Below are 23282 nucleotides of genomic sequence, written 5' to 3'. Positions count from 1 at the left end.
TAGGCTGTTGGCCACGTTACCTTCTTAGAGGCACAAACCTTGATCCCTTTAAGATATTTCACCTGTGTTTCCTTGTTGGCTCCTATTACCTCAAGAGCTCCTGGTTCCTCTCCATAAGCCTTCAGATGTGCTCAAATGTACCCAGTGCATGTTACAGCAGCAGGCTGAGGGCCCTGTCTAGCACCTCATCCATCTAACCTTGGTGTGTCATCCCATAGCTTGTCACGGGCAAGCCTGATATTATCCTTTTCCTCCTTCAAGTGTAGTTTAAAGCTGTGACAAAGAGCGCACTAGCTCCTGAGCAAAGATCCTCTTCCCTCTTTGAGAAAGGTGAATCCCATCTGACACCAACAGGCCCGATGTTTTGTAGACCATCCTGTTATTGAAAAACCCAAAAGCATTGTGGTGACACCAGCCACAGAGCCATGTATTAATAAACCGCGTCCATCTCTTTCTTCCAGTGTCACTGCCCACAACTGGAAGGACAGAGGATAAAATTACTTGTGCTCCAGATTCCCTTACGAATCATTGCAAGGTCCTGAAGTCTCTTCTTATTGCTCTTCAACTACACATTGTGAAGAAGTAATAATGGGATATAGTCTGAGGGCTGTACCAGGCTAGGAAGTTTCCTAGTAATGTCCTTAACCTGGGCCTCAGGGGAGCAGCAGACTTCTCTAACAGAGGAGTCTGTCTGGCTTATTGGACCCTCTATTCCTAACAGAAGAGCCTCACCTACCAATATAACTCATCTTTTCTTCCTCATCAAGGTGGTTGTGATACATGGAGCAGGCCTTTCTGACTTTGGCAACACCTCTGGTGTAGATGGACCATCATCTACATCATCTATTGACCTGGGTCTGTCACATCCAGACCCTCATACCTGTTGTACAGAGGTACCTGGGAAGGCAAGGCAGGCAAAGAGGGGGTTCACCTGCTTCCCCAAGCATGGACTTGCCTCCATTCTTTCCTTTCCTTTAAGCTACTGCTTTCTGCCTGGTGGAAGAGGATACAGGATCCCCTTTATCTTGTTGGGGTTTTTTTTGTTTGGTTTTTTTTTTTTTTTTTTTTTTTTTCTGGTGGCTGTTCCAGTTTCTGTATCAGGGAGAACAGAGCATGGTTTTACCAGTCTATCTCTTTCTCAGACTCCCTGAGGCTTTTTAACCTTTCTGCTTCCTCTTGTAGCTTTACCACCAGGCTGGTCAGATTGTCCACTTGGTCACATCTCACACAGCTGTTCTCACTACTGACATGCATTACTAGTGAAAGGTTCTGGCATGCCCTGCATTCACATTTCGACAAAAGATGAAGGAAACAAGAGGTCCTGCAAGTCAAATAGTAATGAGGAAGTAAGATTGGACAGCAGTGAAATGAATGAAAGGATTTCTGGTTGACCTCAAGGTAAGCATGCATAGGTGAAAATAACCTCACAGACTGATCAGATGCCTCTAGACAAGGGAATTATAATACAAAATAGTATCATGTGTTTCGCACTTTGAAGGGCTAGCTTCACACAGCTAAGAGTAGTCATAAACTCTGATTGTCAGGAAACATTTCAACCAAGGATTGTGAGTGAAACGTGAGAACTTTCCAATAGCTTAATTTTTTAAGCCTAAGAAACAAGATCTCTGCAATTAGCTAAATATTTTGAGAGAAAACATGGATTTCAATTACAGGATGTTAGGAGAGCTCCTGGAAAAAAAAGGAAAATTGATCACTGGCTAATGGACAGGACATTAATTCTAACTGCAATTTTGTGGGCTTAAGAGGATTACATGAGCTTTGGAGGAGCCACAGGAGAATGACCATTATCACAGGAAACTGGTATACAAAATTAATACACTACATCAAGAGGCCAGAGTCAGCACTAGTTTTGACAAACATATGGCAGAAGGATTGAAGAGGACTGAAAGAATCTTATGTTCCAGAAACCACAGATTGGAGATCAGTCATTTAGACACTTTACCATTGAGGAAGTTATGGGGAGACATAAAATAATACCACTAGGAAATCTGGTTTAGAAAACTTTGGAATAAAACACACAAAGGGACTACAATATGCAAAAGGACATTAAGGGCCTGCATTTGGATGTCCAAAACAACAAAATATAAATTTAACTGTCACCTTTTTCTCTTGAAGTTGTCCTCTGGTTGAATAACAAAAATCATTGTGCTGACATAAGAAGTGAAATACTTAAAAACAAAAGTTGTATTCCAAGACTCACAAGAATTTAAGGGGAAATTTAAGCCTACACATATCTGAACCATGTGCTACTAACGCTTTGATGTTTGAAAATGTCTAGAGGACTACTGTATCAGAGAATGCACCGGTCAAATCACAAAAGGGACAAGAGGAGGGACAAAATTAACAGCATTTCTAGAGCTGGTGTGTTTCAGTTCAAGGCAGACCTCTGTATTACAGAGAGACTCCAACAATAATAGCACAGGAATCAAGATTTAAAAAGTAGTCCTACAAAATAGTTTTCTTAAGCTCTGGAATAGAATCTTAAAACTAGGTTAACAGATGCACTTCTACTCAACCCAAAGTGGGGATATAAAACCAATCTGAAATTTACTGTTTAGACCATCAGACTAAACCAGGGTAGAATAGATGTGGCCCTTTGTTTATAATGAATCTAAGAATGTAAAAAGGATTGGTTTGGTGCTATGAAAGTGTTACATTATTACCATCAAGTATTACCATCATCCCAGCAGTAAAATGTGTCTCCAGAACAGACCTATGAAGAAACCACACAAAAGGAATAAAATCTGCAAAAAATACAGTTGCTTATTCAACCTGAAGTAGAAGTAGCAGGAGTATGCCAAATTAGAATCTGAAAAAATATCTAAGTTGGTTTATTTAAATTGGCACCAAATGAAGACTAAAAATCTCTTATCCCCAAATTGCAAGGTCCTAATTCTGTCACTGTTCATATACACCATACAGACTGAGAGTCTCAAACTCTTTGAGTGTCCTTCTGAGCTGAACCAGTGCAGCAACAGATCAGATCACCTTCTCCTCTCTCACTAGAGAAGTTATGGCTTATAAATTACATTTATTTTGTTTTACTGACAAGTACTTACTTCAGTGAAAGAGAATAGTCATGCTTGCTTGTTTGACTATTTCTTACAAGGTAGCTACACTCTTTACATAAACGTAACAGGTTTTCTGCATCTGTCCGACTGATTGCTCCGTGATACCATCTAGGAGAAAGTAGAGAGATTTATACACACATACATTCCAACTCATACTCCTCTCACTATGTTGTTTCTTTAAGGTATAAGTAGTGGTTAATATCACATAGATATCTTTAAGTTCTGACATATGGATAAAATGCACATTACTTGTATTATCTGAAGTTAACTTTACAACTTGCCTGTAGCTCCTGTCAGCTGAAGGAAAAAAACAGATCAGGAGAACATGCAACAGGACTGGTGTACATATTTATGTAAGATATTCCCACTCAGAGCAACACATTATAATCTCTATCTTGCAAGCAGTAGATTCACAATATACACATTTATTCTATTTCATCCCTGTGATATATCAGTATTTCAACTAATATCGAAAGAACAAAAAGAAAACAAACAAAAGCCAACAAAAAGAAAATCACATCTGAAGAATATGAACAGTTAATAGTGGAAAAGATTTGCTAAAATAAATAATTGAGAAAGGAGAAAAGTGATAAAGTAATCTACAACAAAGAGAATTGTTCTAATCACATATGTGACAACTCAGAGAGCTCTAAGGTAAATCTCTGGTGGATCTGTGGAGTGGGTGTGATCAATTTAGGGAAGAAGGGAAATGGGGAGAGGAGAGGCGGGTCCTTCGCTAAACTGACCACTGCAAAAAAAGAACCTCCTCAGCACATGCTGCTCTGTTATCACCGATTAAAATCTCACTGTCCAGTAGTAAATACTTTGATTCTTCCCCAAGATTTCCCAAGCAATATAATGTGCCTGGCCCTGCACTGAGTCAGTTTTCCTTAGCATCTGTAAGGAAGAGCTCTCACTTCCTGCAATTGCCAGATGCACTCTGAAGCATAATGTAACACTACCATGCCTGCCTAAGCAGGATAATCATAGAATCATGGAATAGTTATGGTTGGAAGGGACCTTCAAAGGTCATCTAGTCCAACTGCCCTGCAAGAAGCAGAGACATCTTCAACTAGATCAGGTTGCTCAGAGCCTCATCCAACCTGGCATTGAATGTTTCCAGGGATGGGGAACTGATGTAATGCATACATCAGAAGTGCTCTCTGTCTGTTATTACCAGGAACTGTCACTGGCCTTGCTCAAAAAAGTTCTTGTCTATTTGTTCTAATTATATTTCTTTGCTCAGCTTACTCTAAGGGAGATATCATCCACCTGGACTTGTGCAAGGCATTTGACACTGTCCTGCACAGCATCCTTCTCTCCAAACTGGAGAGGCATGGCTTCAATGGACAGACCACTCGGTTGGTAAGGAATTAGCTGGATGGCCACACTCAGAGAGTGGTGGTCAACGGTTCAATATCCAAGTGGAGACCGGTGATGAGTGGTGTTCTTCAGGGGTCCATGTTCAGCCCGGCACTGTTCAACATCTTTGTCGGTGATATGGACAGTGGGATAGAGTGCACCCTCAGCAAGTTTGCCGACTACACCAAGCTGTGCGGTGCCGTCGACACGCTGGAAGGGAGGGATGCCATCCAGAGGGACCTTGACAGGCTGGACAGGTGGGCCTGTGCCAACCTCATGAAGTTCAACCAGGCCAAGTGCAAGGTCCTGCCCCTGGGTCATGGCAATCCCAGGCACAAATACAGGCTGGGTGGAGAATGGATCGAGACCAGCCCTGAGGAGAGGGACTTGGGAGTGATGGTAGATGAGAAGCTCAACACGAGCTAGCAATAAGCCCTTGCAGACCCAAGGGGGCCAACCGCATCCTGGGCTGCATCAAGAGGAGCATGGCCAGCAGGTTGAGGGAGGTGATTCTCCCCCGCTACTCTGCCCTGGTGAGACCCCACCTGGAGTACTGGGTCCTGTTCTGGAGCCCCCAACAGAAGAAGGACATGGACCAGTTGCAGAGGGTCCAGAGGAGGGCAACAAAGATGATAAGAAGGCTGGAGCACATCTCCTATGAGGACAGGCTGAGAGAGTTGAAGCTGTTCAGCTTGGAGAAGAGGAGGCTCCAGGGAGACCTCATAGTTGTGATAGGGCAACGGGTAATGGTTTTAAAATAGAGGGAGGTAGATTTAGATTAGACACTAGGAAAAATCTTTTTTTTTACACTAAGGTTGGTGAACACTGGACCAGGTTGCCCAGAGAGGTGGCAGATGCCCCATGCCTGGAAACATTCAAGGCCAGGTTGGATGAGGCTCTAAGCAACCTGATCTTATTGAAGATGTCACTGCTCCTTGCAGGGGGGTTGGACTAGATGACCTTTGAAGGTCCCTTCCAACCCTAACCATTCTATGATTCTATGATTCCAACTAAAAAGTAAGTGAATAAAGACCAGAAAGATCCCTTTTACAGAAGTCATGCTCTTAACTATCTGTACTGATGTCAGCTCCACTGTCAAATCTGATGAACGTGCTTATCAAAATTTGGTGCTCAAATTAAGAATTAATTCTGTGCCTGGTTACAACCAAAGACTGCACTAGAGAACGCCAAAAAGAGAGTTATACTATTGTATATTCAAGACAGACTAGAAAGGGAGGCCCTGACAGCTTCATCACTTCACAAATGAAATTGAGGCATAGATGCAAATATTTTTAGGCAATGTTCTCTCTAGCCACCATTAGATGTTTACTGCTGAAGGATATTTCCCAACAAGCAATTTAAAGTCTAGGTTGTCTTCTGAGTGTACGGGAAGTATATTATCACTAAGTGTGAATCAGAAAATGGATTTGGGAGGGTCTAAAAATCATTCCTATTAGCCATAAAGATTTTTTCTTTCTTTTCTCCCCAAATAAAACTGAAATAAAATACAACCTCACCAAAACCAGGACGATACTCTGGACTCTGATATTAAGGGGGAAGTATTTCACACATTCTTCAGATCTCATGTTCCTCAGTTGGCAGAGAGGTTCATGGAAAAAGAATGCATGTTTGGTTCCAGGAAACAAAATCTGCTTTAGAAAGAGTTGGAAGAAACCCAACAAAGTATGAAGAAAACTGCTCATGGGAGAACATCTGACTCAGAAGTGATGCCTGGAAGCTGTTTTGGCTACAGCTGAGAGTAAACATCAGTATCCAGAAGTGTAATTGCTTGTGAATCATATGCCCATGTAAATGTGACACTCAGATTGCTCCTGTTCCAGCTAGAGAGATAAGAATAGTGCTATAATCAGCTTAAAGTGCCTGAATAATTTACTGTTTCAACTGTACTTGGGCTGTTTGCCCTGGGTGTGTCTATTTGTTAAATGTCAGCGTATAGGTATTTGTGCAGAAAGGTAAAACATTCATTCAAATGTCAATGATGTGATCACAAAATAGTGAAGTGACAACTTGTGAAAGAAACCAGTGCAAAAGCATGGGACATAAAAACCTAAAGACATACATGTCTTCTAGGATATCCTGGAATATATCGGCATGAAAGCAAAATTCAAACATAATCACACAGTTTGACCTTTATCAGGATCTTCTCCCAGGACTGTGGTTCATACAACATTCTTCCTGACAGCCCTTACTTTCTCAATGCTCAGGTTTCAGCCTTTAAGTGGCCACAGCTTCACTGAAGACAGAACAGCTGCATCAGTTATACAGTAAGTATGAGTTTTTACAGCTCATATAATGTACAACGCTACTCTGTTTCTGAATTGGTCAGAGAAAAACAGGAAGTTGCCAGATCTTGTATACAAGACTGGGAGAGACTCACTTTCAATAAGATAATGGAAACAGCAGAACATACTTTCTTCTTTTCACTGTTAAGGAGGAAATGGAAGAAATTCATTCAATTCATGTCCATGAGTTACTAAGTTCATAGTCACAGATTCCTTAATCACAAGCAACTAGAAATATTTTCTTGATATATTATCACACTTTGCTATTTCTGCCTTCTTGTGAAACTTCCTAACCTACCTATTAGAAACTCACTTGTCAATTTGCTTGCTTACTTTCCTCTAGATCTTGTACTCCTCTCTCCTCCCCAAAACAGACTCCATTTTTGTAGAGAAAGCTGGAGTGGCTTGGCATGTGCTGTGGAGTGGTCTCACACTACTAAAACTTTGGCAGTTTGCATGATTTTGAATAATCTAAGGTACAGTAAATCCAAACTCTTCCATTTTCTGACACATTATTGTTAACTGTGCACTCATTTCAGGTTTGATGTTCCATAAGCATCAAGAAGAATCTCATGATTAGCACTTGAATAATTAAAGGAAGTAGAACTAGCTCTGCAGTTTTCAGTTGTTATTATCAATTGCAGTTTTATATAACTGCAGTTATACTAAAAAAAGACAACTACACAACAATATATTTATGAGCCAAAAGTTAATTAATCGATGCTCAACTTCCCACAGTATTTTAAATGTATTTTTGAGGATTATGGTGGGCTGGAACTACCCAAATCCGAGGACTAAATTTTACAGTCAAATTTTTAGTCATTTACCTAACAGAAAGTGATTTCTCAACAGTGGTTGTTAATTCCTCTGTTGGATATATGTCTACAATCTGTCAGTGAGCAGATAGTTCAAAGGCTGAGGTTGCTTAGATGGCAGATGACACCATGCAGATGATAGTATTCTCTGTTTCAAACTTAAGTTTCCAAATATTGCACGTAAAAATAGCATGTCAAAGGAAAATTAATTTCTCGAACTACCTTCTCTCAGACACAGCTGAGAGAGAGGATTCTCTCCTACTGAGGATCTGAAATGCAAAAGGATTGATAATCCTCGCGATACCACTACCAATCAGAAACAAAGTATTCTCACAAAGACCATACTCACATTAGTGCTAAATTATGCCCTCCCTCTCATGTGAAAATAAATTCTGCAACTAACTTAGAATGATAGTGTCTGAAGTGGGACTACTTTCAGGGACTCAAGACACAGCTTCCTCACTTTCCCATGTGAATCCATTGGACTTCTCAGTGCTCAAAAATATCAGTGCAATCTGTGTAAATTGCTCCACAATAAGATTTGTGTGTGTGTGTGTAATGAGGGATTCTGGCCTATTCTATGAGATTGCACCTTTGGTATGATATAGGACAGTGAGTCATTCCATCACCTATTTTCCCTAATGCAATGTAATCAACATCATTGAAAGTGGAAAAACTGCACATACTTGGCAGATAAAATTCACTGTTCTTGAGATGAGTTTTCCGTTTAACTCTATTTTGTCCTCCCCAAAAGTGACTTACACTTTGCAGGATTAATACGAATAGGTTTTTTTGTAACCACTAAGACAGGGGATACTGAGGAGGGGGAGCTGGACAGCAGGATCTGGGACACTTGCTGTTCCTGTAAGTGGCAAGGCAGAGAGCTAGAGAGCAATTACTGTGCTTACTTACATCTGCTTTTCCAGTTGAATAGTTGCATCTATTCTTTCTCCCAGGATCCCACAAAATTCTGGACTGCCATGTTTGATGGGTTTAAAGCCTCCATCAGGTGCTCTTAACTGCCTGCGCTGGTCATTTGTGGGAGGAAATGCTTGCGGTTTCTCACTTCCATTAAACTGAGCTGCAAGATACACAATAATTACCTCTCCAGGCAAGGTTAACAAGGACCAAAATAGTCATAGCTCTTAGAGAGGTTTCACATTTTACAGAGAGAACAAACACGCATCCACAAACATTAAGCTGTAGTGTTTTATCTATAAAGTTATATGTATCATGTAAAAGTGTTTCTAAGTATGCAAATAAAATCTCAAAACTCTTTTGCTTTTCTGGTAACAAAATCCACACTCTTCTAAACTTTGTTACAGTAACTAGAGCTTAGCTTAACATTTGACACAGAGATGGTACTATTAAACAAGTAACAAACAAGTAACAGAAACAAAGGTAGGCTTTCAGTCACCTGCCATAATTACAATAACAAACAAGTGAGAACATCAATAATTGAGCTTGCCTCAGTTCATGTGGAATCTTCCTAACAGTGATCTGAGTGTAAATGCAGACAGCTAACATCCATCTATCCACATCAGAAATATTGGCAAGCAGCAATGAATTAAAAATGTATCCACTTATACAATGCTGGCACAAAGCTTTTGCCTTGCAACACTAAGTATTTGTCAGTTTCTCTCACAAACTGTATTATTCCAAGAAAATCAATACAACTTTGCAAAGCTGTAATTTCTGAGAGGACTACAACATCTATAGCAAAGCATATACTAATGATGTCGGCATCCTAATTCATTACATTTACAGATTCTACTTGTCTATAATTTCAAAAAGTAAGAGGACAGAATATTGACAGAAATGGTGAAAGGAGCTACCCACACCATCTTCCTGACTCTGACTACCTTTTATGGTTTGCTTCTTCATCAAAAACTAACACTCCCAGCTGCAGGTGGATTATTGTTTTAAGGTCATCCAGGGGGAGAGAAAAAACTTCACTGTTACCAGGAGGCAAATATCACAATGCACATAAACACCGCACAGTCAGCTCCTCTGTGAGTTTCAACAGCAATATCAGCGAAAATGTTACAAGTACAATTAAAGGGACTCCATACAACAGCATGTTGTAGATCTCATGCATTTAGGATGCACGAGATGCATGTTTCTAGTACTGCAACTTACCTCAACACATAGGCATGTGGCTGATAGTACTTACTCTTTTAAATCAACGCTATACAACAGAAAGGTAGCTGTAATGTTCAAAAAGATAATGCATACAGATTAGAGATATGTTGGAAGTGGAAAATGTTTTGGAGGGTTTTTTTGTTGTTGTTGTTATATGCTTTCCTCATGGGTCTTAGAACACTTCCAAATTCCCCCTCTACTCAGAGAAAGTATGCACAAGTTATTGCAAAATTTGGGCAAAATAATTTTCTGAAGTATGCATGGCTAGTTATTTCTTAAAATGGAAAGTCAAATTTAACTTCATTACTGGATAATGAAAGCTGATTAGCATAACAAGGAGAAACATTGCATGTGTGTACTTGCCAATGACATATACGAACAGCACTATTATTTAAATGGTAAAAAAAACCATCTAGATGTAATTTGGGAACGCTGTAAATACTAGTGAACTCAATGTCAGCTTCTGACCAAGCAGCATCTTTCAGACACCAAAAAAATCAGTTCACAAAACTAACATGAAACTCAGTTCTCACTGTAAACAACATGATGGTTAAAAGTAGGATCTGTTCTCCAAAAATAGCATATAGTTAAATTTCAGATGGTTTTGAATGTTTTCTCTGTCTGAAAAGCTCAGACATGTCTCTGGTCTCCTGCCCTAACTGACAAACATGACACACAATCAGGCACCAACTGATGCAATGTTGTTATCAGGACTGAGTTTTGGCTGCTATAAATCCCCTTGTAACCAGAGCAGCAGTATACACAGTGAAGGTTCAGAAGCTGAATTCCATGCAGCTGGCAGACTAAAGTTTTTTATTGCTATGGTACTTCTGTTTACATAGCCGTTACAGTTATGGAACTGACTGCATACCTGACCCTTCCTCACTCTCCATGTGACCTCTCTTCCTCTGGCCTGTAGCTAGTGTCATACCCCTATGATGGTAGTATGCCAGAACTCCCCTGCTTCAAGTCTTCCAGAATCCTAGGCACCAGCTTTCTGTGCAACAGCAGTTGCAGCCAGCAGAGGTGACCAAGTCTGGCATCTACAGATGCTTCTTCGAGGAGTCCATGATCAGTGCTGAAAACAACTACCAGATGGCTCTCTTCCTAACACAAGCCCTCTTCATAAGAGAGGGCCACTTATTTTGTAAAGCAATACTAAGATATGCTCTATAAACTTTACACGCATTTCCTTTACCCAAAGGTTTGCTATCCTCACATGACAGCCTGGAAAGGCCCAATTTCTCATACACTCAAATGGAAGCTAGTATCATTCCTGAACATTCCTCAACAGCCTCTCTGGGGGTCTTATCTCCTTTTCCAGTCAGATTCATGAATCAGAAAGTTACTTTGTACCTATTACTTTGCCAAGCTCAGCTCTTCCAGGCTAATCACTTAGCCGAACTCAGCAGTAGGTCTAGCAAGTCCTGTCCACTTCCCATAGCAACCATCAAAACCACATTTCAGCTTCAGCTATATAGCCTCCAATGAAACAAAACAAAATTTGTGAATGAACTCAAGCTGCAGACAGTCAAAATGCTGTACTCCAGCTCTGCTACACAGAGATATGTCTTTCAGCACTGCAGTTAACAGCACAAGTCCCTGAGGAAAGCTATACCTAGCTTGTTCCGCAAGTGTCAGCATGACACCAGCTCCACGCATAGGACCCACAGTGCAAACACGTTCCCCTCAACCTGACGAGACTTCACAGTCTGTGCACACTTTCAGTCTGGCACATCTCAAACTCCAGTTTGGAGACAAACAGGTCCTACTAATGCTTTAGCAACAAATCTTGTAATCATGGCAGAGGAACAAATGTTTTCCTTAAAACACTTGGATGAGTAAATGAGTAATTAACCTCATGATAATTCTAGTGTCGCTTGCCAATTTGGTTTGTTTCCTAAGTCTGTCCCTGACAAATCAAAACCATTTGCTACATAAGTTTCTTTGTGTCTGCACTTCACTTCACAAACGTCTGTTCTTCCCTTCAGATGAACTTTTCAAAATAGGAAAGTTTTAGCAGATGGTCCCTTCAGGTTGACAGCCTCCACAATCCAAGTAGTTGGGGGTGGTATTTGTGGGCCTGTAAACTGGGAATTGTCCATTGCTAGAATTTCTGATACCGCTTAGACCAAGATTGTGCTCTTCAGAGAAATCCAGCACAGCTGAGATCTGAAAACAACCCCACCTGGTCCAGCTACTTTAGCTACATTACAGAACCACAGTACACAGTAAGTCAGAAAAGCACTTCACACATCTTAAGAGAGGGTCAATACTTCTCTACTGCTAACTCCCCAGTGCTTACAACTTAGAACCTCTTCTTTCCTTGTTTTCAACATTTATAATTCCTAGGAGTTAGTTGAAGTATAGTGACACTAGATGAGACAGCAGCTTGAATCTACGCTTGCATTTTTATGCATTCCTTTGTAGTAAATAACAAGTACCTAAGACACACTAAGTTACAATGAATGACAGATGCAAAGAAATCTAATTAATCTCAAAAAATGTTCACTCTCTTAGCATTTTAAAATAGATCTCTACATGTTGAACCCATAAGTAATTCAACTATATCAAAATACTTTTTAATTAAACTTCTTTTTAGTTTGTTGCTTTTGTAAAGCAAAATTTCAATTTAGTGTGCTTTCATAAGAGTTAACTACATAATGCTTAGAAAAATATTTACACATAGGCCAGTCATAGAATCTCATATTAGATGGATTGTGCCTTACTAATTCAGTCATACATAAACAACCTAAAAACTACAGATGAAGAAAAAATATTAACAAAACTAAGATTCTTTTTTTTTAAATCAACACTCAAAAAAACTATTTCAGAATTTACCTGATAAAGACCAAAAAAGTGGGCATGAAGACAATTACAGAGCTCAGAGAGCTTACAAATACCAAATGAGTTCTGTACAGAAAGCTATAGAGTAGAAACTAACAAATTTGTTCTCTGGATTCAATGAATTAAAAATCAGCCATTACATATAGTATGCACAATACATGAAGAATAAAGTCTAAGATTTCCATATGCACACATGTAACTCTTAAGACAATAATTTTTAAAACTAATAATCCCTTTTCTGTGGCTGCTGTATTACTAATTGAGAAATCTGTAAAGTGTGATCTCGCTGCAGATGGAGCGAGATGCATACTGGTCCCACAGCTTATATCTCAGTTTTGCTGAACAATGAAGTTTCTGGTTGAGGTATTTTGCATACTTTGAAAGAAAAATAACTTGTGGGTAGCACACAATCACAATCCTTGTGTGAGAAGCTCACAATAACTCTGATATTACTCTTAGCCTTCAAAAAATTATCAAAACTGGTATGCAAGGAAAAACTCAACTCACAGAATCCCTGTGCTATGCTAAACCACAGAAACAAGCTACAGAGAGATAAATAGTCCTAAAGAATTTCACCTTGAAGACCTACATGTCACCTGTTCAAGCATTTGCTCCTCCCTGCCCTTTTATGCAGTTCAAGGACTTTACTTACCTTCTTACCTTCAAACAAAATACTTTTTGCTCAAAAGTAAGTCTAACCTCAAACTGTCCAAGAACACATGCAAGAATGGCTGAACATGCCTCCGGCCAGGCAAACACAGGACAGGTTGCCAAAAAATAATGGAAAGCCTTTCAGCTAACACAGTCAGCAAGAATTAACTATTAGGCCTCTTTGCAGGAGCTCTTCAACAGCATTTTGTAGTCACTGTGGCCCAGACATACCCAGAGGGCTAGAAGGATGGGAATGAATGAGGAATCACACAGTACTTCCTTGTGGGCAGAAATGTACACACAGCTAACAGGAGAGGGTCTTGGGTGACAGCAAGCAGGTATCTGAAGGTGGGAGAAGAGAAATCCCAACAGAGTGGAACCAGGTATCCAGTAGGAGGATGAATGAGAGAGTCTAGACTTAGATGCAGTTCTGTGGGACAAAAGAAAGAGGAAAAGAAGACTACAAACGAAAAAAGAAACATGGGCAAGATGCAGACATGGTGGCAGAGGGAAAATAGTGGAAAACCCTCCACTAGAATGGAGAACAGAGAAATTCCCTGGAAAACAATGCAGAGTGCAGCCTAAGACTCCCTGCATATTCACTACTTGTGGCTCTGCACAACCCCTACATGTGCTGTGGATAGCTTGTGTATCTTTCCAGGTAGCAGACATCATTCCTCTACAACAGAATTACTGTGGACCATGCTGCTATGTAGTAAGGCTCACTGGTCAGGTGAGCGCCGTTGCTGCTATCATAACGACACATGAAAATGCACGAAAATATCTACTGAACTGGGGCAGATGCCAGTGCCATACTATAAACGCAAAGTAGAAAGCTCTACACACATGGGCCGAACTGATATTCAGCATCTGCAAAGCAGCCATTGTGGCACTGGGAACCTGCTGACACACATCTCAGTTGGTTAACCTATCTTGACATATAATAGATATCCCAAATCATAGTCAGGATCTCACAGCCAAGCAATCTCCCAGCACAAGTCTTGCAAGCATTTTAATGGGTCCAGCAAAGAGGATGAGTCAGCTCAGGCAAGTCTGAACTGAAGCTTAACAGGCAGAGCTCAACAGCAGAACAGTATATCCTACCAGAAGCCACACGAGCAGGTTAGACTTTTGTACTGGAGTTCATGGTCTTTAGTGAGAGAGACTACTTTATCTGCACAGTATCCAGCAGAACTGGATACTGGTTTAGACCCAGGCTTGAAAGAACTATCAGCATATGCTTAATGGAAAAGTAACTGAGCCTGGAACTCCGCAAGATTATTAACAGCTCACATGCCAGAGTAAACTATGCCGCTAGGAAGCAGAAATCAGTTTTCTCTGTCCTCCTCTTCTGCTCCTTAGGAGCCCAATAAGAGGAAAGTGGATGTTGAGCAAGAGGTTTATTTTTAAGCAGCTCCTTCAGGTTCATCCATTTGTCTCTTGCTTCCACTCACATTTCACAGGATGTGATACTGCAGACATCAGCTTGGTCTGGAAACAAACCCAAATGAACCACAACCTAAAGATATAAGAACAAACGAAGCAGAGAAGCAGGATCTCTCTCACAACAGATTGACACTGCTGTACTCCACTATGTTAGAAGAGAAACATTTCTGTCACTGACGTCCTCCTACCTATTAGGGGATCAGATCAGAAACACCCAAGAAGGGTATTGTCACAACAGGTGCTGTTTACAGAACAGTAGCCCTGCATAGATGTGGAGACAAGTCACTTCTCATTTCTGTAGTGTGGCAATATCATGGCACACAGAATTGCAAAATCATAGAATAATTCAGGTGGAAAGGGATCATGGCAGGTGTCTAGTCCAACCCGCTTAAGGCAGGGTCTGCTATCTGATCAGATCAGGTTGCTCAGAACTTTATCGAGTCATCCTTTCATGCAGGATGAAAAAAAAGAAATAAATCTAAAGATGAAGACTGCAAAAGCTCCCTGGACAATTGATTCCAATGCTTGACTGTCCTTGTAGAGGAAAACCTTTTCTCCATATAAAGTCAGAACCTTTCCTGTTTCAACTTATGTCTCATCTTCCCATTACACGTCTGCTCATTTGAGAAGAACCTGGGTCCATCTTCTTGAAGACCTTCTCAGAGGCATTGGAAAGATGCTATTACATGTCCCCAAAGCTTTCTCTTCTCCATGCTGAGCAAGCTGTCCTCACAGCCATGTCCTCTCAGCATGTCCTCACAAGCAATGTGCTCAGTTTCATGTTATTTCGGTGGCTCTCTGTTGCTGACGTCAACATTTATCAACATCTTTCTTGCATCACAATACTGGACACAGCATTAGACACATCGTTCAAGAAATGTCAAGTAAAGAGGAACAGTCACTTTGCTTGATCTATTGGCTATACTCCTGTTTACACAGGCCAGTTACTCCTGCTGCTAGCCTTCATCACTGCTGGGGAACACTGCTAGCCACATTTAGGCCACTTTCCCCCAGGACTTCTTAAGCCCCTTCCAGCAAAGCTGTAACACAGCAAGTCAGCCAGTCCTCAGTACATATAATTGCATGGGGTTAGTCTGCTCCAGATGCAGGTATGAGTCTGTCCAAGATGGATTTTGTAAACTTGGAGTCAGTCCATTTCTCCAGCCTGTCCAGGTCCCTCTGAACAGTGGCTCTGCACATACATACCCTCCCTTTCATTTGATATCCTTCCAAACTTCATGAGGTGCATTTCCTCTCCTACTACTCTGGGTTATTGATAAAGATGCTGAACAGGAAGGGTTCCAGAACAGATGCCCTGAGAAATCAAACGTGTATCCAGACTCCACAAAAAGTATGAATCCCTAAGCTCTGCCCTTTGAGGTCAATGACCCTGACAGGTTTTCGCTTAGTAGTCCACCCATCTAGGCTATGGCATTCCAAATGAGATAACACAGCTGATGTCACAACACAACATGCTGAAGGCTAAAGTCAATATAGATGACAACTCCTGCTCTCCTTCCATTAACAGATCTAGTAGTTTCAGCACAGAAAGCAAACAGGTTTTTCAAGCAGGATTTACCCAAGGTAAATGCACACTCACTACTAATCATTCTCTCAGGCTTCTCCCAGAGCCACATCTCTTTTCTTCCCTCCTCATCCCCACAATCATCATTACACACAACTTTCCTTTCCAAGCTTTCTGCCAAGTTGACTCCTAAAAATGAAGGGGAACAACTCTGCTTCTAGACACAGCTTTTCACTAGAACACACCATTGAGGGGAAAATCATAGAGCATGTATGTCTTTAGCACACCACAAGAGTATCCTGGAACACAGACAGGCCAACTGACACAGCTGGACTTTGCTGGGCACACAGATGCTCCATGAAAGAAAAAGCTTTGGCTTCAAGAATCACATCCTCACTGAACGAAGCTCCCCCCTCAGCCATTTTCACAAAGCAGTCTAACCAACACCAAGCACAGACATTCATCGAGACAGAAAACAATTTGTGTCTTATCTCCTGACTGACAAATTCTGACATGGGAAAACTTCAACAATTCAAAAGGATTAATCCAAAACCAAGTTCTATATATCCACAGAAATGCTTGCAATTATAATGAAAACACTCCAAATACCAAGAAATTAATCACTGAGCAGAAGCATGCTATTGCATGAACATTACACAGCTATTTTTCATCCTGCCTCTTTAAGAATTGTCCCACAATTTAAAGACCTTGCAAAGCAACTCCGTTATCATAGACCCACTCAACAATAAACACTACCTACATCACGTCAATTAAAATGGGGATAGAAGCAAGGAGTGGGAGAAACAGAAGTTTTACTAACATGAACCAAGTGCTGAGATGGCTAACAACAGGTCAGCTGAAGTACCAAACAAAAAGTGCAGTGTTCCACATTTCTGCAGCAGGTAAAGATTTGAGACTACCCACATTTGATTTTCAGAGGCTTATCCCTCCATACACACCAAAAGAGCAGAAATACTTGAATTCTCCCAAAGGCAGGTACATATGCTATGGGTGTGAGAGAGAATTTCCTTGCTGGGATCTAGGAATCTTACCTGCTAGAGCTGGGATGGTGATTTTGTTCCACTCCCATGGCTGATCATACTCATCTGCAGGCCTGTCATCATCCTGTGGCAATTTGCTCTCTTGTAAATTGTGACTCACCACACTTTCAGAATCAGATTCCACACCACTGCCTTCTGGTTCATAGGGTGTGTCATAGAGTTGCATGCTTTTCTGATGTGACTTCATGACTTCCTGCTTCTGAAACTCTGTTGGCAAGAAAGCAAAATGCATCAGAATCACTAGTAACCATGCTTTATCATCACAGTTAATAATTTCAGAGCATGCAACTTCCATCCATTCCTTAATAGCCACATAATTATACAGATGGCAAGCTTATACAAGAATTCTAAATTCTATCTCTACATTTGGTAACCAGCTGGAAGCAAGAGTTTGCTCCAGCTAACAACCACAACACAAACAGCCTCCACCAACATTCCCCAGCTTGCACAAAGCCAGATTACAGGAAGCACACAATCCCTGTCAGCATGTGTAAAGCACCCTTACAAGCAACTGCATAAATTCCCAAGAATGCTGAAATTTATGTATGCTTTTAACTCTTCAAGAGGAGATTGTTCAAAGTGCAAATTGAAGATACAAAGACCACAAAAATAAATCCCACAGTATAATTTTATACAGTGATTAAAAAAATCCCTCCAGTTACCTCTACAGAATATCAACAGAAAATGAGCTAGGACTAGAGTTAGAACATTAAACAACAGCACTGGTAACTAAAGCTTAGCTCTATTGTATTAAGGAACATGTATTTCTTTAAATTAACACTGACCTTATAAAAAATAAACATGAAGCTTCACAGAAAGGAACAGTGTACTGCCCTCCTGAATACAGCAAACCAAAAACTGAGCTTTGTTAAAGAGAAGCACAGATAGCAAATCAAGGGGCAAGCTGTTATGCCTTCAGTCTTGGCCCCAAGGAGGCTACATCCACCAACAGGTGGGTCCTAATATATCCAGTCTGCACACTTCCTACAAGGAGTGTTCAAGAAGTGAGGTAGTTCATAAAACTAGAAAGTAGCCAGTGCAGAGCTACCAAGACAGCAGGGCCCTGGGGCCTACAATAAGGAGAGATTTTTTTTGTTAGTCTGATGAGGTGAAGATCAAGAGGGATGTAACAGCAGCGCTCAGCTGCCTGAAGGGCAGTCAGAGCCAAACTATTATGGGGAAATGTCAGAAGATGCAATAAGGAAAAATAGGCTCAAAATGTAGCTTGAGAGATCCAAGTGGGACATCAGGGGAACATTCTTCCCCTGATGTGTAATGTGGCCCTAGGATACCTCTCCAGGTAAGCCATGGGAGGTGCCTCCATTCTTTGGAGCTTGCTGAGCCTTGGCTAGAAAAAGCCAGGGTCGCTCCATCTACTGATGCAAAACTGAATGGAGTGGGTGATAGACCAGATGGCTGTGCTGCCATTCAGAAGGACTTGGGGATGCCGGAAAATTGCAGGCTAACCGGCTGTAAAGCGGTTCAGCAGAGAAGTACTTTGGGATCCTGTACAATCGCAAGTGAAACGTAAGCCAGCAATGCACCCTTATTGTAAAATGGGCCAACACAAACTTGGGCACACTTGGAGTGTTGAAAGAAGGTCAAGAGAGGTGATTCTTTCTCTCTGCTCAGCACTAGTGAGGCCGCATCTGGACTGCTGCGTCCAATTTTCACCTCCCAATGCAAGAAAGACATAGACACACCGGAGCAAGTCCAAAGGACTATGAAGCTGATAATGGGACTGGAGCATTTTTCATATGAGGAGAGGCTGACAGGTGGGACTGGTCAGCCTAGAGAAGATAAATTTCAGTGGAGACCTTATCAATGCATATAAATATGTGATGGAAGAGAGTGAAGATGGAGCCAGACTTTTATTGGCAGTATCCAGTGACAGTACAAGAGTCAACAGACATAAATCAAAATACATCAAATTCCATCTGAACACAAGAAAATGCCTTTTTACTGTGATAATGGTCAAACATTGAAACAGGTCGCCCAGAGAAGCTGTAGAGTCTCAATCTCTGGAGATATTCAAGACATGACTGGACGTAGCCATGGACAACCTGTTCTAGTTGACTCTGCTTGAACAGAGTTTTTTATTAGATAATATCAAGAGGTCCCTTCTGACTTCAGTCGTTCTGTGATTATCCCAACCACTGCTAGAATGAAATAAGAATTTCATTAATTGCAGCAAACTATAGAGTTACCTAAGAAGAAAAAAAAAAAAAAGGGAGAAGGGAGAGAAAAGGGAGAGAACTTTTTAACCTGCGCATGAAGTAAAGATTTAGAGCAGTTCTCTCCATTACTATAACAAAGGCCATTCATCAACTCATCTATCAGCAAGAACATTATAAACAAGTAATTGCTTCAAACTATTTCAAAAGCACTGTGAAATGTCTACAATATGACAGTGTCCTTATTGCTTGGGAAAAAAAAATATATATACATTACAAATACAGTAAACCTGAAGACATATACACCAAAATCAATGATGTAAATACAAGCAAGATAGTTATGAATGATAACCACATTACCATCTTTCAATACAAGCAAAACCTAGAAAATGGTATCTTAAAGAGCAGCTTATTTGAAAAAAGTACTTTGAATCTTTTCAATTAAAACACAGTCTTTGTCTATCAGCTATCTTTTGAAAATAATTATGCTCAAGGAAAAATATTGCATTAAGAAAAACCTATATTAGAAAGAACACACAGCTAGTACTGTCTTGAATGCTCCTGGATGAAAAAGATAAACATTCTATTTCTTCTGAAGTCAGAAACATAGTATTTCAGTACTGTGAAGCCAGCCAGTGCTACTCGAGGCAGTGTGTATTTCTGAGGAACAAAAGCCATGATCCTACCAAATCAAAGACTTTATCAAAAGAAAAAAAAAAAAAAAACAAACCAAAAACCAAACCACATTAAACCAAACCAAACTATTAATTTTAAATGCCAAACACTTAGACACCACTACCTTCTAGTGTGTTAGCATATTTCAATACAGGAGTCCACAATCAACATTTTTCTTTTATCCACAGGACTAAAGTGTGAAACTGCACAGAAAACACTACCTGCAAGTAGAAGGTGGTATGCTACTGATTCATGGTTCATATTCAGGAATCACATTTAGAAAAAATAGAAATTTTCCTCCTAAAGTAGAAAAGTGTGTCAAGCTAAAACTAAAACGTAGGGAGAGTGAACAAGTAGAAGGAGAATACATATGCATGCATATATACTTGCAGCACCCTCAGCAAATTTGCTGACAACACCAAGCTGTGAGGGAAGGGATGTCATCCAGAGGGACCTTGACAGGCTGGAGAGGTTGGCCCGTGTAAACCTCATGAAGTTCAACCAGGCCAAGTGCAAGGTCCTGCACCTGGGTATGGGCAAGGGCAAGCCCAGGCACAAATACAGGCTGGGCAAAGAATGGATTGAGAGGAGCCCTGAGGAGAAGGACTTGGGAGTGATGGTGGATGAGAAGCTTAACATGAGCTGACAATGTGCACTTGCAGCCCAGAAAGCCAACCGCATCCTGGGCTGCATCAAGAGGAGCGTGGCCAGCAGATCGAGGGAGGTGATTCTGCCCCTCTACTCTGCCCTGGTGAGACCCCACCTGGAGTACTGTGTCCAGTTCTGGAGTCCCCAACACAAGAAGGGCATGGATCAGTTGCAGAGGGTCCAGAGGAGGGCCACAAAGATGATAAGAGGGCTGGAGCACCTCTCCTGTAAGGACAGGCTGAGAGAGTTGGGGCTGTTCAGCCTGGAGAAGAGGAGGCTCCAGGGAGACATTATAGCAGCCTTCGAGTCCCTAAAAGGGGCTTATAAGAAAGACGGGACCAACTCTTCAGCAGGGCCTGTTGTGACAGGATGAAGGGTAATGGTTTTAAAATAGAAGGAGGCAGATTCAGATTGGACATAAGGAAAGAAGTTTTTACACTGAGGGTGGTAGAACACTGGAAAAGATTGCCCAGAGAGGTGGTGGATGCCCCATCCCTGGAAACATTCAAGGTCAGGTTGGATAGGGCTCTGAGCAACCACATCTAGTTGAAGATGTCCCTGCTCCTTGCATGGGGGTTGGACTAGATGACCTTTGAAGGTCCCTTCCAACCCTAACTATTCTATGACTCTATATAAAAATATGTGTATACACATACACACTTACACCCACATACTTACATACAGCCTCTTTTATAAAGCTTCCTATAAATTTGCATTAAAGCCCATCTTTTACTTAATATAGTGGAACAGCATTTGTAAGGAAATTTTACTAGAAGTTAAATTAGACACAGTTCCTTTTGATAACAGGCAGCAAAGCTTAATCTGGATCAGAAGCAGTATTAGCATTTTAGACACTCATAGCTCCGGCAGACTTGATATTTAAGAATTAGGTAGTTGAAGACAATAGAACATTTGCGATGAAGCATTTCTCATGGTTTTCATGCAGCCTGTAACAATGAGAACTCTAAATGCTAAAATAGTTACTGGAATAACCAGAGAGTCCAAAACTGTGTCAATTTCCCTTTTTTTTTTTTTTATTTTTCACTTTAGATCCCCACAAATAATTCTTATTCTCGCAGATTAACAGTTATAACAAAATCAGGCTCCAGGAGTCTGGACTCCTGTCTAAAACTAAGAAACCGACTGCAAGGTACAGAAACTGAGACATCTGGGAAAACAGGATTATGAGATAAAGACTGAACTTGACATCCTTTTTCCCATTTGGTGAACAACTCTGACAAACACTCAAACACGAAACAGACAAAGGTTCACAGGACAAGCAGATAACCTCATGGTTGCCTTTCCAGCAGCCACACTAAACCTCTTAATAGTCTTAAAGAATTCAACAGCATTACTCACAGATGCACTGAGGTGAGTTTCAAGAGAATTAGGGGATATATCGCTAAGAAAACAGAACACCTATGAAGCCAGCAAAAGGAAACTTTGAAGATGATACTTGCTTACAGAACCCAACAGTTGAGCTTCTACTGCTTTCCCTCCAAAAGTATGCAACAGACAACAAAACAACAAGATTAGTCTCCAGTACAGATGTCAATAGATATTTCCTTCATCTCAAACTAAAGCAAAACAAAGCAAACACTAAAAATAGGTCAAACAATGTAGTCACACTCTTAAAAAAAAAAAGTTTCGACTCATCAGTATGTCAGATTACAAAGTGCACTGATTCACACATATCAGGTACAACTGTGATAAAACACACCCATCTCCACTTCAGCTACAGGATTCAGGACTGGTGCAGGATTTAAAATGACAGCCCTACCAGCTCCTCAGCTGCTTGCATTACCACCAAAGACTTATTCTAGTGAGCCAAATCTGGACAAGGACAAATTTTGAAAAGCTAGCACTGAAATTGGCTTTTAAGCAAATTACAAGGGCTATCAACACCCTTTGTACCGAGAAGCCTAAGAGCAGAACTCAGGACAGACGACAATTCTACTGCTGGGATTTTACACAGCATACTTAGTTGCACACATCTCCATTCAACAATACGGAGCTCAATGTAGAGTTGATCGTACTAGTCGTACAGGTGGATAAAGCTTCACTCTATTTCCTAAAGCATGAGACAAAATACTTGCCAATGCTCCTAACACCAACAAATAGCTGTTGATAGAAGCCCTTGAATGAAAGTATAATAATTTTTCAAGGTAATTTGTGCATGCACTTAACTTTGTTCACATACAAAGCTATTTGAAGGAAGCCCAGCAGATTGTTCATTCATTTCTTTAACACATATTAACTTGTAAACACTGCACTGGAATAGGATTGTACAGAGCACAGCTGTTAGTTTTAAGAATTTCTGCCCCCCATCTCTGTATTCAGACTACAGGTCTCCTCCACATGGTTGCTTCACGTATGCCCTCTTCTCAGAAGTTAGCATTTAAACAGCTTCAGTCCTAGTGACCTGGATTTAGCTTCCTGCTAACCACATAAAAAAAATGCAACCTACTACCAACTACACAACATACAGAACTATAACCAACCTGGAGTGAATACCACTGTGCTGCTATTCTCACTTAGGAC

The 23282-nt window shown here is 40.8% G+C and overlaps 1 protein-coding gene across 4 annotated transcripts in view; it reads right to left on the bottom strand.

Annotated features, from left to right (window-relative positions):
• SHB (SH2 domain containing adaptor protein B) overlaps positions 1–23282 on the bottom strand; it is a 109405-nt gene that overhangs the window by 48435 nt on the left and 37688 nt on the right. For 2 of the 4 annotated variants that reach the window (XM_086771101.1, XM_086771100.1), the window contains exons 3-5: positions 17236–17451; positions 8485–8653; positions 3081–3200 (exon numbers count right to left, since the gene is read on the bottom strand). In XM_086771101.1, coding sequence (XP_086627227.1) covers positions 3081–3200; positions 8485–8653; positions 17236–17451 — 505 coding nt within the window. Of the gene's footprint in view, positions 1–2684; positions 2735–3080; positions 3201–8484; positions 8654–17235; positions 17452–23282 lie in introns of all 4 variants that reach the window. The other 2 variants (XM_086771102.1, XM_086771103.1) reach the window with 2 other exon arrangements.

This window comes from Chlamydotis macqueenii, chromosome Z, assembly GCF_036417535.1.
Source record: "Chlamydotis macqueenii isolate bChlMac1 chromosome Z, bChlMac1.mat, whole genome shotgun sequence".
In the NCBI taxonomy this organism is placed as follows: domain Eukaryota; kingdom Metazoa; phylum Chordata; class Aves; order Otidiformes; family Otididae; genus Chlamydotis; species Chlamydotis macqueenii.
This window is presented reverse-complemented; position numbering and strand designations above follow the sequence as displayed.